The 14,164-nt window shown below is 41.4% G+C and overlaps 1 protein-coding gene across 1 annotated transcript in view; it reads left to right on the top strand.

Annotated features, from left to right (window-relative positions):
* The window catches only part of LOC137351795 (calreticulin-like), a 59,266-nt gene that overhangs the window by 14,942 nt on the left and 30,160 nt on the right, over window positions 1–14,164 (top strand). The window contains exons 3-4 of the mRNA XM_068016638.1: window positions 5,439–5,642; window positions 12,186–12,280. Of these exons, the coding sequence (XP_067872739.1) occupies window positions 5,439–5,642; window positions 12,186–12,280 (299 nt within the window). The remainder of the gene's footprint in view (window positions 1–5,438; window positions 5,643–12,185; window positions 12,281–14,164) is intronic.

Raw genomic sequence — 14,164 nt, 5'->3', positions numbered from 1 at the left:
ACTGCATTCTGTGAGACCAGGTTAACTGCTTGTTCTCAAACCTCTGTCAGTGTAGTTCTGCAAAAAGCTGCTGCTCAATAATTGACATCATATTCTGTCTATTCCCCTCCTTCTAGAGATAGGATTTCCTTGTGCTCTGTGCATCTCCTTGATGCCCTTGTTGAGATCGGAAACTGGTTGGGTGAGGAATCCTGTATGGACCAGTCATTGTCTTATAATGACTTTGGTTTTGTAAGGACTAATCATTAAGATTTTGATTTCTTGTTTCATTTGAGCGACTTGTTGAAGGTCTGTTTTGCATACAAGTTTGATTTTTAACCACATCCTGTGATACAAAGATATTAAGACAGCGCTTTTGTTTCTTGTCTGTTTTATGACCTGATCAATGAATTTCATAAAGGCAGATGTGCAACTTTAGAACAGGAAGATTTTAGAGGAACTGGGAACTACTTAGCACATATTTGCATTTTTAACTCCTATAAATGGGCTGAACACCAAAAATCCAGTTTCATATTCAACAGGTGGCTCAAACTACCTTGTCCTTGATATTTGAGCTTTGAAATTCAAAGTTTCGGCACATGGCGGCACAGTGGCGCAGTGGTATGGGCGGCGCAGTGGTTAGCACCGCAGCCTCACAGCTCCAGCGACCCAGGTTCAATTCCGGGTACTGCCTGTGTGGAGTTTGCAAGTTCTCCCTGTGTCTGCGTGGGTTTTCTCCGGGTGCTCCGGTTTCCCCTCTCAAGCCAAAAGACTTGCAGGTTGGTAGGTAAATTGGCCATTATAAATTGCCCCTAGTATAGGTAGGTGGTAGGGAAATATAGGGACAGGTGGGGATGTGGTAGGAATATGGGATTAGTGTAGGATTAGTATATTAGGACTATATCTCCAACACAGAAGTCCTTGAAGCGGCCAACATCCCCAGCTTATACACACTACTGAGTCAGCGGCGCTTGAGATGGCTTGGCCATGTGAGCCGCATGGAAGATGGCAGGATCCCCAAAGACACATTGTACAGCGAGCTCGCCACTGGTATCAGACCCACCGGCCGTCCATGTCTCCGTTATAAAGACGTCTGCAAACGCGACATGAAATCGTGTGACATTGATCACAAGTCGTGGGAGTCAGTTGCCAGCATTCGCCAGAGCTGGCGGGCAGCCATAAAGACAGGGCTAAATTGTGGCGAGTCGAAGAGACTTAGTAGTTGGCAGGAAAAAAGACAGAGGCGCAAGGGGAGAGCCAACTGTGCAACAGCCCCAACAAACAAATTTCTCTGCAGCACCTGTGGAAGAGCCTGTCACTCCAGAATTGGCCTTTATAGCCACTCCAGGCGCTGCTTCACAAACCACTGACCACCTCCAGGCGCGTATCCATTGTCTCTCGAGATAAGGAGGCCCAAAAGAAGGATTAGTATAAATGGGTGGTTGATGGTCGGCACAGACTTGGTGGGCCGAAGGGCTTGTTTCAGTGCTGTATCTCTAAAACTAAAAACAAAAAACATGGCACCATATTTGCAGTAATAGTTGAGTGCTGGTTATATCCCATATAGTCATACAACATTGGCCTTTTCCTTTCCCTGTCCAAAGTGCTGATATAGAGGGAGTGAGAGAGCCTTATGAGGATATCTGTATTGCATATTTAAAAATCTTGTGTTCACTTTCTTTTATCTTAGTCATTTGTTTGCTTTATAAACACAGATTTAAGAATTTATAATGAAAATTGCCAGTGTAAACTTGTTACACTAATTACAACTTTCTACCATTCTGAATTATCAATATGGAATTTATCATGGAAATTTTTACACTGTACTTTTTACTGATGTTTTACAGTTAATTTTCTATTTGCAAAACCACAGGTTAAATGTAACTTGGCACACATTTTCTATTAAACATTCTACCATGTGAGCTTCCACTTAGTGACACCACAGGTAGGCTAAGGCAGCATTACTCATTCACATCATCCAACAGGATTTCTATACAACCTATCTGCTTTCAGGCTATCTCTACCAGTTGTCCAATATGGATGCAAGGGGTGACCAATTGAAAGCAGTAAATGCAATGTTTTTTAAAAATTCTTTCATGGGATGTGTGTGTCACTGGCAAGTCCCAACATTTATTGCCCATCCCTAATTGCTCTTGACAACTGAGTAGTTTGCTAGGCCCTTTCAGAGGGCATTTAAGAGTCAACCACATTGCTGCGGGTCTGGAGTCCCATGTCGGCCGGACCAGGTAAGGATGACCGATTTCCTTCCCTTAAGGACATCAGTGAATCAGATAGTTTCATAGCACCATTACTGAAACTAGCTTTCAATTCCAAATTTTTCATTCATTAATTTAATTTAGATTCCATACAACCATATGAATTAGGAGCAGGAGTAGGCCATTCAGCCCGTCAAGCCTGCTCCGCCATTCAATAAGATCGTGGCTGATCTGTTTCTGTCTCGAATTCCACACTCTCATCCACCCCCGATTAATCTTTGATTCCCTTGCCTAACAATAATCTATCTATCTCTACCTTAAAAATATTCAATGACCCCACCTCCACCACCTTCTGAGGCAGAGAGTTCCAAAGTCACACAACCCTCTGAGAAAAAATTTCTCCTCATCTGTCCTAAAAGGGTGACCTCTAATTTTCAAACAGTGCCCCCTAGTTCTGGACTCCCCCACAAGAGGAAACATCCTTTCCACATTCACCTGGTCAAGACCATTCAGGATCTTATAAACTTCAATCAAGTCTCCACTCACTCTTCTAAACTCCAGTGAAAACAAACCCAGTCTGTCCAACCTTTCCTCATAAGACAACCTGCTCATTCCAGGTGTCAATCTAGTAAACCTCCTTTTGAACCGCTTCCGCATTCACATCCTTCCTTTAAATAAGGAGACCAAAACTGCACACACTACTTGAAATGTGGTCTCACCAATGTCCTGTATGACTGAAGCATAACATCCTTCCTTTTATTTTTAATTCCTCTCGTAATAAAGGATAGCATTCCACCAGCTGCCATGGTGGGATTTGAACCCGTGTCCCCAGAGCATTAGCCTGGGCCTCTGGATTACTAGTCCAGTGACATTACCACTATGCCACCATCTCCCCTTAATTGAGGGAATATAGAATCATAGAATGGTTACAGCACAGAAGGAGGCCATTTGGCCTGTCGTCTGTGCCATCTTTCTGCAAGAGCTGCTCAGCTAGTCCCACTCCCCCGCCTTTTCCTCGTAGCCCTGCAAGTTTTTTCTCTTCAGATAATTATCCAGTTCCCTTTTGAAAGCCACAATTGAATCTGCCTCTACCACACTCAAGCAATGCAATGCGGATCCTAACCACTCTGCGCAAAAAAAAAAATGTTTTCCTCATGTTGCCTTTGGTTCATTTGCCATTCACCTTAAATTAGTGTCCTCTGGTACTTGACCCATCTGCCAATGTGAACCATTTCTCTCCATTCACTTATCCAGACCCCTCATGATTTTGAAAACCTAGATTAAATCTCCCTTCAACCTTCTCTGCTCTGAGAGCAGCCTCAGCTTCGCCAATCTACCCACATAACTGAAGTCCTTCATCTCTGGAACCATTTTGTAAACCTTTTCTGCACCCTATGGGACAACTGATGGTGCTCATTTTGCCTTTTAACAAGCTAATATCACCACATTTTTTCCACAAAAAAAAGCTGTGGATGGGAGGGTTCTCCAGTGACTCACCGAGTTGATTCCATTTATAGCTGAGCTGTCCAAACCAGGATGATCCCAGACTTGATGCTCAGTCCTTAGTTGGCCTTGGCCTAAGTGGCAGTGAAAGCACTACAGTTGGCCTCAGTGTCGCTGAGGTGGGGAGGGGGAAAGTTAACTAGATTTCCCACTTCTGATTGCTACCATACTTCCAGCAGGAATCACAGGTTAGCAATGTGAATGACTCTTAACTACCATCTGAAATGGCCCTGCAAGCAATTCAGTTGTATCAAAGCCACTAAAACTTCCACCACATGGACTGCAATAGTTCAAGAAGACTGCTCACTATCACCTTCTGGAGAGCAGTTAGGGATGGGTATTAAATGCTGGCCTTGCTAGCGACACCCGTGAATGGTTTTTTAAAAAAAAGATGTTGAGTGATAGGACTGGGCTTGGCTGCCATGTTCTTCCTTTCCCATCCCATCTTTAGTTGAATATCTACTGTTTGTTACTCATGTGGGAATAAGGATATCTGGGCAAAGGAAGGAACAAGGCTATTGTGGAACCTACCTCATCAGAGAGTTGCCATTTTTAAGAAGGAAAGAGTAGAAAAAAAACTGATGAAGAATTCTTGTTTAATCTTTGCAGCTTGCTGGGATAAGTGATCCTGGGAATAACTATTTTGATGGATCATTCCCATATCTCTGTTTTGATGTGCCCAAAGAAAGCAGAATTCATAGGAATATAGCAACAGCAGTAGATGGTTCAGCTTCTCAAGCCTGCCCCACCATTCAGTTACATCATGAGTGATCTGTACCTCAACTCCATTTACTGTCTTTGCAAGGGTTGATACCCTTACAAAAATCTATTGATCTCCATCTTAATTCCTTTAATGAAGCAGTTTTCAAACTTTTCTACAGGTGTAACCTGCTGCAAATGCAAATACATGAATTTCAACAATCCCCATATCCTAATATCCAAAAGACAGTGTTACATATCCAAAGGAGAAAGTTCCATTACTGCAGCAAATATTTCCTAGTATACAGTATCAGACACAACATGCCAGTAAATCAGCAAATAGAGGGGGAAAAAATCAGAAATATGAAGACAGACATTAAATTGATGATCATGCAGACTCATTAGGATCCTGCTATGGACCCTCTTGAATTCAGTGACTCCAGTTTGAACATCAATACTATGGAGATGGGAGCACAGTAATGGGTACTACTGTGTCATAGTGGTGCAATCTAATTACAATTCATTGTGATGTACAGGTGGAGTAGAATTGGGTCAGGGGATCTTCCACCCTCTCCAAACCGAAAGTTGCCATTCATCTTCAGGCCAAGGTCTGTCAGGTTTTCTGTGCCTGACTTGGTGCTGTTGGTAGGACAGGCGAGTATTTGACCTGTGTCTAGTGCAGTTATGTTCATGTGTGTGCCATTAACACACCTGATGTGGGTTTCTGTTGATTAACATTGGAGCAGTCAGCTGAAAGTTCTTTGTGAATGAAAATGGTTGCTTGTTAACAGAGCTGCTTAGGTACAGACAGTAGATACATGAATGTGAGTAGAACTTCTCTGTTTACATGTATAGATTTCATTAGGAAGAACTAAACCCACTGCACAGCATTGTATTTGTCTATTCCTGCTAGGTGCAAAATCACTTTTGCTGGTAACTGCTACATATTGATCATCTGTGCATCACTCGTACTGGTGCACAATTAGTGTTCATGCCATTCTACAATTAACTGTTCTCTAAAATTTATAAAATCCTTTCCAGGTATCCAGACTAGCCAGGATGCTAAGTTTTATGGCCTATCAGCAAGGTTTGAGCCATTCAGCAACGAGGGGAAAAACCTGGTGATTCAGTTCACTGTAAAACATGAGCAGAAGATTGACTGTGGCGGTGGTTACATTAAAGTCTTCCCAGCAGACCTGGATCAGGAAGCTGTTCACGGAGAATCTGAATATTATCTTATGTTCGGTAAGTTCACTGAGCCTGGCTGGCAATGTCAAAGCACGTCATGAGGAAGTTATGTCAGACTATTGTTACGACCGACCGCTCCAGTCAAAGCCCCCAATCAAAATATACGATTGATTGTGGTGGGAGAAATGCACTGTTAGGCAATCTGCGGAGCGACGGGATTGCATTAACATATCATTTAAAACTTTCCGAATTAAAGAAGCACCCAACCGAATTGTACTAGCTATTAACCCCCGAATGAGGCTAACCAAACCAGGTGTCTTTAAATCAACAAATTAACTCTTTAATTAGACGAACTAAATTCTTAAACACTATGAAGACATAAACAACATTTAAAATAGAAAAATTAGAGTCCTTGCAAATTCAGTCCAATGTTGCTCGAAGTCCTCACAGAATGTTCCTTACCTTCTCCAGTGAATTTCAACAATTAACGACTTGCAAATACTTTCAATGGAATCAAGCTCACTTTAGAGTTTTTGAGGGATAAAAGATTGTCACAGTCTAACTTCCCTTTCTTCAATTTAAATTACCAGAGATCTCTGTTTTGGCTTCACTTTTTCTTAGAAGTTTGAGAGGTAATAAAAATCAGACTAAAATCTTATTCCTTCAGCTTAAATGGTTGAGAGCTCTTTTTCAGGTGTGCTAAACATCACAGCTGTGTCCTCTGTCTGTGTGTTCTGTTAGAACAAACTGTCTTCAACTAAAAGCCAGTTCAAAACTGAATTGTAACAAATGTATCGCATGAGACTCGCTCCGAATGGTTGTATGTGGTAATGAGAATGCACCCTTTGAATCGCAGTCTCCAAATGGCTGTTTCTAAGGCAACAAAAATGCACCTTCCTATAACTAACTTCTGAGGCTTGCTGGTTCTTAAAGCAATATTGATCCTTTGCAAGCCTTAAAGGCAAACCGCATATTCCCGAATAAAAAAAACTGCAGGACCATGGCGTCTCCGCCCGTAGTGGAATGAAACACCATTCCTGAAATGCGTTTCATTACAATGGGTTAAAAAAAAAATACAAATTGAAAAAAACGGTAAAACTTTTGTTTTTCACGCAATTACAGATACACATTTCTTTAAAAAAAAATGTTTAGACTACAGCAACAAGTTCCACCAGAACATTTCGGCTTTAAATTTTCAAAAGGTTGTTCCAATTAACCCATTTTAAATTTCCAAGCACAATCTTCCAATTGTTTTGTGTTTTCCTTCCAAGTGTCCCTATTGTCCATCACCTCAGCCAGGTGGGCTACACAGCTAGGAGCACTGAACTATTCTCTGAGAAATTTCTCAAGTCCCCCATAACCTATGTGGCATCACTTGACACTGGAAAACCCTGTCCGGTATAACAAGCTGATTTTTTTTTTTCCTTACTCTGGGGTGTCCAAGGAATTTGACAGTGTCCTTCCAACACATCTGCCTCTTTAAGACACATTGTGTTGCCCACTTTGTCCATACAGTCCTTTTAAATGAGAAGGTAGGAGTCTGCCTTCTTTACCACAGTGACTTTTCCAGAGTCTATGCAAGTTTGAGCTGTCCCGCCAGGTTTAGTCATCAAGACCATCTGCGAATTCCAGCTGTCCTGACTAGGTTCAACGAAGCTGCCCTTCAGCATGCATTGTACCTCAGCTTTCACTTGGGCCTGTCTGTCTGGACCTAAGCAACAAGGATGTTGTTTTAAAGGAATGGGTCCCCCTATACCCACATCATGTGTGGCTAAGGTTGTACATCCTGGCTTATCCCTACAAACTTTTTGAAACGTTGTGAAAACCCTGGTTAGGACTGCATGCTGTTTTGCCTCCAAGTGTAAAAGCCTATCGTTTAATTTTCCTAGTCATTTTGCATTCGCTGATTGAACCTCCAACTATCCAATCTAAGAATTTCCTAGGCCTACTTCTGCCTCATCCTCACTATCCTTTTTCCTTCTCAGTCCCGATTATCTGACATGCCTGCACTGGCTTATCCTCCTACCTGCAGTCATAATGTGACACAACCGGTTGTTCTTCCAGCGATCAAGGGTGTCAATCAAGTAATCTACCTTACCCACTCTTTTGATCACTCTATATGGGCCACTGAACCGTGCTTTCACTGGTTCTCCCTGTGACGGTAACAACACTAATACCTCATCCCCTGGTTTTATGGTAGGTTGTGGTTTTCCCACCATTTGACAGGTGTGGCATGCCCTACAAAATTGTCTCACATCCTTTGTAAGACCTGGCCTGTAGTAATGTTTGCTTATGTGTGATTTGGTCTTCCGAATTCCCCTATGTCCTGAAAATCCTTGTCGATATTTAGGTGGTACCACTATCTGTTCAACAACCGTCCAGTCTTCGTCGGCAGGTCTATGAGGCGGTCTCCATTTCCTCCTTAAAATCCCATTTGCCATATAATAGCCTTCCGGAACTCCTTTCACCTCAGCTTCTGACAGCCATCTGTGCTGTTTGCTAGATCTCTGGATCAACTTGCTGTGCTGCAATGTTAGACGATCTGTTAAACATCCCATTTGAATTATCTAAATCCCCAAATAAGGTTTCAGATGCCTGATTATCTATTTGTGGTGCCCCTTTTACCTCCGACAATGGATCCTGTTTAGCCATTGCTTGGCTAATGGCTGTACACACACAGGAAATATTCCCGGATCTTGCTCCTGTAATTGCTCCATTTCCTTAATTTCACATGGTTCCTCTAACCGTAGGAGAAACTGATTCTTTTGATCCAGCCAAATTGTTTCCTAGGAGTAGATCAATTCCCTTTACTGGCAAACTGTGGACAACACCCAGAGTTACTATCCCAGATATTAAGTCACTCTCTAAGCGTACTTTATACAAAGGTACGGGTATATACTCCCCGCCAATTCCATTTACTAAAACTTTAGCGTTCAAGGCGCTCTCTGGTGGAAACCTTTATATCTTTCCCCAGCAAGAGTGTTTGGGTCGCTCCTGTATCCCTGAGTATAATAGGTTTTCCTGCCTCACTTACAAGATACGGCGTTGCTCTCCCCTTTGATAAAAATTCATTATAACTCTCAGGTAATTTATTCTTAACCTCTACACTCCTCTTAGTTTTAGTATCTAGTTTCACATTCATAGCTGTCGTTAAAGCTATAGCCTGGTTTGCTATACTCTCAGTCAGAGTCTTTTCCTCTGCACTAACTTTGTGTACCCCAACAAGTCCAATGGGTTTACCTCGCAATTTCCAGCACTCTGAACAAAGATGACCCGTTCTGTTACAATAACAACATTTTGGCTTGCAAACCTCACTTCTACCCTCAGCACCTTCCTTTCTGACCTGAGGAGGTGATCCTGGGCCAGTCCGACCTGTTCTTTCTTGTCCCCGGCTACTTGCCTTCCTTTCCTTTCTCTCACTTTCTATCCTTCTCGGGTTTATGGGGGTGACAGACAAAAGAGGTTGGCTTATTCACAAGCTCGAAATCATCAGCAAACTCTTTCGGGTTATCTGTACGAGTTTTCCCTACTGAAGGAATGGAGTTTTTAAATTCTTCTCGGAGAATCAATTCTCAAAGGTTCTCGTATATGGTTTCTATCTTTAATGCCTGTATTCAACAGTCAAAATTAATTTGCTTCACTCTCAAATTCTAAATGTCTGCCCAGTCAATCTCCGTAAGTTCCTAAACCTCTGATGGTAAGCTTCAGGGACTAACTCGTACACAGTGAGAATAGCCTTTTTTGCCATCTCATAATCTGCAGAAGCCTCTTCAGAAAGCATGGCAAAAGCTTCATTCGCTCTGCCTACCAGCCTGCCCTACATGAGCAATGTCCAGCTTTCTTTTGGCCATTTCAGCTGTTTGGCTATTTTTTTCAAAAGATATGAAAAATGTCTCTACGTTTCTTTCCTCGAACTTGAAGAGCTTGTATAAATTTAAACAACTTCTCACTGGGCCCTGATCTAAACTCAGATTCTTCCTGACCAGAATTTTCCCTGGATTTAAGACTACCCTTTTGTCTTAGTTCCATCTCTTTTAACTTAAATTCCTTCCTCTTCTCTTTCACTTTCTCTCTGAAATGCTCTCTCTTTCTTTCTCCCTTTCCTCTTTTTCTGATTCAAGTTTTCTTAATTCTTTTTCCTGCTGAAGCTCCAGTTTTTTCATTTCTAACTGAATCCTAGCCAATTCCACAGCATCAGTCTCAGAGCTATTACATTCATGTCTCTCGTATTCCCTTTCTTGTTCCTCGTATTGCCCTTCATCTGTATCATCATCATCTAATTCCAAACGTTTGGCTATTATTTCAATTATCTTATTTTTTGGCACCTGATTTCAATTCCAACCCCAATTTCACTGCCAATTCTTTTAATTTGTTCTTAGTTAAAGTTATCGAGTCACTTGGGGAAACATTCTGCTTTCCCAAAAACTCTGCTACAACTACTAATGCCATAACAATGGTATAGACTGTATCTTATTATACAAGAGACCTGGTTCTTTTAATTCCTTTGTAATTGGTGTCAGATTTAGATCCCAACAATCAAGTTTCCAATTGATAAGATCCCAGACTCGAGAGCAATTAATCTGATGCCAAACACAAGACCCCAATTTAAATGTTATCCCAGAGACGAGTAATTACTATGATTCTAAATGTGAGCCCTCCAGATTAGTCTGATTCTGATTCCAGACGCGAGCCACCGAATTAAATATGATTCAACTGTGAGCGAACCCCCAATTAAGATATGATTCAAATCTAGGAACCCAATTAATATGTGATTCAAATCCTGGACGAGCCCCCAACAAATATGTTACGACCGACAGCTCCAGTCAAAGCCCCCAATCAAAATATACGATTCTGATTGTGGTGGGAGAAATGCACTGTTAATTCAATCCCGTCGCTCCACAGATTGCCTAACATATCATTTAAAACTTTGCAAATTAAAGTAACACCCAACCGAATTGTACAATCTATTAACACCCAAACTAACCAAACCAGGTGTCTTTAAATCAACAAATTTACTCTTTAATTAGACAAACTAAATTCTTAAATGCTATGAACATATAAACAACATTTAAAATAGATAAATTAGAGTCCTTGCAAATTTACAGTCCAATGTTGCTCGAAGTCCTGACAGAATGTTGCTTTCCTACTGCCTGTGTGGAGTTGCAAGTTCTCCCTGTGTCTGCGTGGGTTTTCTCCGGGTGCTCTGGTTTCCTCCCACAAGCCAAAAGACTTGCAGGTTGATAGGTAAATTGGCCATTATAAATTGCCCCTAGTGTAGGTAGGTGGTAGGGAAATATAGGGACAGATGGGGATGTGGTAGGAATATGGGATTAGTGTAGGATTAGTATAAATGGGTGGTTGATGGTCGGCACAGACTCGGTGGGCTGAAGGGCCTGTTTCAGTGCTGTATCTCTAAACTTCTCCAGCGAATTTCAACAATTAACGACTTGCAAATACTTTCAATGGAATCAAGCTGACTTTAGAGTTTTTGAGGGATAAAAGATTGTCACAGTCTAACTTCCCTTTCTTCAATTTAAATTACCAGAGACCTCTGTTTTGGCTTGACTTTTTCTTAGAATTTTCAGAGATCATAAATAGACTAAAATCTTATTCCTTCAGTTTAAATGGTTGAGAGTTTTTTTTCAGATGTGCTAAACATCACAGCTGTGTCCTCTGTCTGTGTGTTCTGTTAGAACAAACTGTCTTCAACTAAAAGCCAGTTCAAAACTGAATTGTAACAGATGTATCGCGTGAGACTCCGAATGGTTGTATCTATGGTAACAAGAATGCACCCTTTGAATCGCAGTCTCCAAATGGCTGTTTCTAAGGCAACAAAAATGCAACTTCTTATAACTCCTGAGGCTTGCTGGTTCTTAAAGCAATACTGAGCCTTTGCAAACCTTAAAGGCAAACCGCATACCCCTGGAAAAAAAACTACAGGACCATGACACTATAAACTGATTCCATTGATATATCTCACATATCAGATATGAAAGCAGCCTCTAGATTATAATTGAGATAGGTGGCTGGCCAGTGATGCATGCGATCAGGAAAACTCTCCTAGTGTGCCTCAGCCATTTGTTTAAGTGTGGTATAGAGTCAGCTGGCCATTACTGCACTTTATCATAGTTCATTTGGAAATCAAGGATTCAATGAATGCACCATAATTTCTTATTCGTTGCCCATGAAACGTCTGCAAGTAAATTTATTACCTGAGGCATTTTGCGTGTGGACCTGACTAGGACAATATAGTATACCCTGTGATGCAGTACTGTATCATGTCCTGGCCACAGCATTCTGTGTGTCATATTAATAAAATGCACTGGGTTCATGGTGTTCTGTGTCCTATACACTGGGCATACTGTTTAAAAAAAAAAGAGAAGGAACCTGCATTTATATATGGCACTTTATCATGCTGCTGGAATACCCCTTGCACTTTGTATTCAGTAAGTTACTTTTGAAGTGTAATCATTGTTGGTGTGAAGGATATTTACACACAGCAAGGTCGTGAAAATGCTGACCGATCTGCAGTTACCTTCCTTTTTATCAAGAATCGAATTGAACCTGAATTGAAAATATGTCTGTTTTCATGGTACCTAGGTCCTGATATTTGCGGATACTCGACAAAGAAAGTACATGTAATTATCAACTACAAAGGGAAAAACCATCTCATCAAGAAGGACATCAAGTGCAAGGTTGGTAGTAACAACAATTTAGATTTATTTAATACCTTTTACCTTAGGAAAAAACATCCCACATCACTTCAGAGGCATAAAGAAAATGAACATTGAGCCAAAGGAGGAGATTAGGAGGGGTGGCCGAATGATTGGATGAAGAACCAGGTTTTAGGGAGTGACTAAATGGACGTGAAGGCTTTGATGGAGGGAATTCCAGAAAGTGGAGTCTGAAGGCAAGGCCGCAAATTAAAAGGATGAAATGGACATGAGGCTGGAGTCTGACGAATGAAGAGTTTGCAGGATTATAGGACTACAAATATTAAGTGTTCATAAATGGAATATGGTTTTGGACCACAGAGATTATAAGAATTACTAAAGAAAGGTTACAGGCCTCAGCAGAGCATCACTCCACATTTCCACCTACCCCTGCTTTTCATTTTACCATAGATGATGAGATACCGATTCCAACTCTTGATTCTCCCATAGGCTGGGTTTGTGACCTGATCTGTGTTCAAGGGTGTTTATTGTATATTAATTATATTTAATTGTATGCGGGTGGTGCACATGAACTGGGGATTCACTTGAGCCCTATAATATATACAGATTAAAACTATTTGGGTTAGGAGGTGCATGCTTGTAATGTGCAACTCAGCAAATAAATATAAAAGTGTATAAAGATTGGCTCAAGTTCAATTCTACACCAACAGGCTTTCTGGAGTAGAACAATAGGGAAGGAGGCACCAACAGATGAAGTTGGTAGCCCAACTGTAATGGAAGGAGAAAGAATGTGGAGAGAGAATTCCCCTCACCATTTTTTGATGTGTTGGGGTGCAGTATTGATGGATAGAAATTTTTAGAAATTAGGAGCAGGTGTAGGCCACTCGGCATTCAATAAATTCATGGCTGAACTGATTACTCCACATTTCCACCTACCCCTGATAACTTTCCACCCCTTGCTTATCAAGAATCTGTCTACCTTTGCCTTTAAAATATTCAAAGACTCGGCTTCCACCGCCTTTTGAGGAAGAGAATTCCAAAGACTCATGACCCTCAGACAAAAGAATTTCTCCTCAACTCTGTCTTAAATGGGCGACCCCTTATTTTTAAACAGTGACCCGGGTTCTAGATTCTCCCACAAGGGGAAACTTCCTTTCCACATCCACCCTGTCAAGACCCCTCAGGATCTTATGTTTCAATCAAGTCGCCTCTTACTCTTCTAAATTCCGGCGGGTACAAGCCTAACCTGTCCAATCTTTCCTCCATAAGACAGCCTGCCTATTCCAGCTATTAGTCTAGTAAACCTTGTCTGTACTGCCTTCCAACACGTTTGCATCCTTCCTTAAATAAGGAGACCTGTACTGTACACATTACTCCAGATGTGGTCTCACCAATGTCCTGTATAGCTGAAGCATAACCTCTTGACTTTTGTATTCAATTCCCCTCGCGATAAACGATAACATTCTATCTGCTTTCCTAATTACTTGCTGTACCTGCATACTAACCTTTTGTGATTCGTGCACTAGGACACCCAGATCCCGCTGCATCTCCGAGCTCTGCAATCTCTCACCATTTAGATAATATGCTTTTTTATTCTTCCTGACAAAGTGGACAATTTCCCACTTTCCCACATGAAACTCCATTTGTCCACTTACTTAACCTATCTATATCCCTTTGTAGCCCCCTTGTGTCCTCTTCACAAGCTAGTTTCCTATCTATCTTTGTGTTTCAGCAAATTTAGCAACCGTACCTTCGGTCCCTTCATCTAAGTCATTGATATAAATTGAGGCCCCAGCACAGATCCCTGTAGCACACCACTCATTAATTACATCTTGCCAACCAGAAAATGACCCATTTATGCCTACTCACTGTTTCCTGTTAGCTAGCCAATCTTCTATCCATGCC

Source organism: Heterodontus francisci, chromosome 36 (genome assembly GCF_036365525.1).
Source record: "Heterodontus francisci isolate sHetFra1 chromosome 36, sHetFra1.hap1, whole genome shotgun sequence".
NCBI lineage: Eukaryota > Metazoa > Chordata > Chondrichthyes > Heterodontiformes > Heterodontidae > Heterodontus > Heterodontus francisci.
The sequence above is the reverse complement of the archived record's forward strand: the minus strand, read 5'-3'. Positions and strand labels throughout refer to the sequence as shown.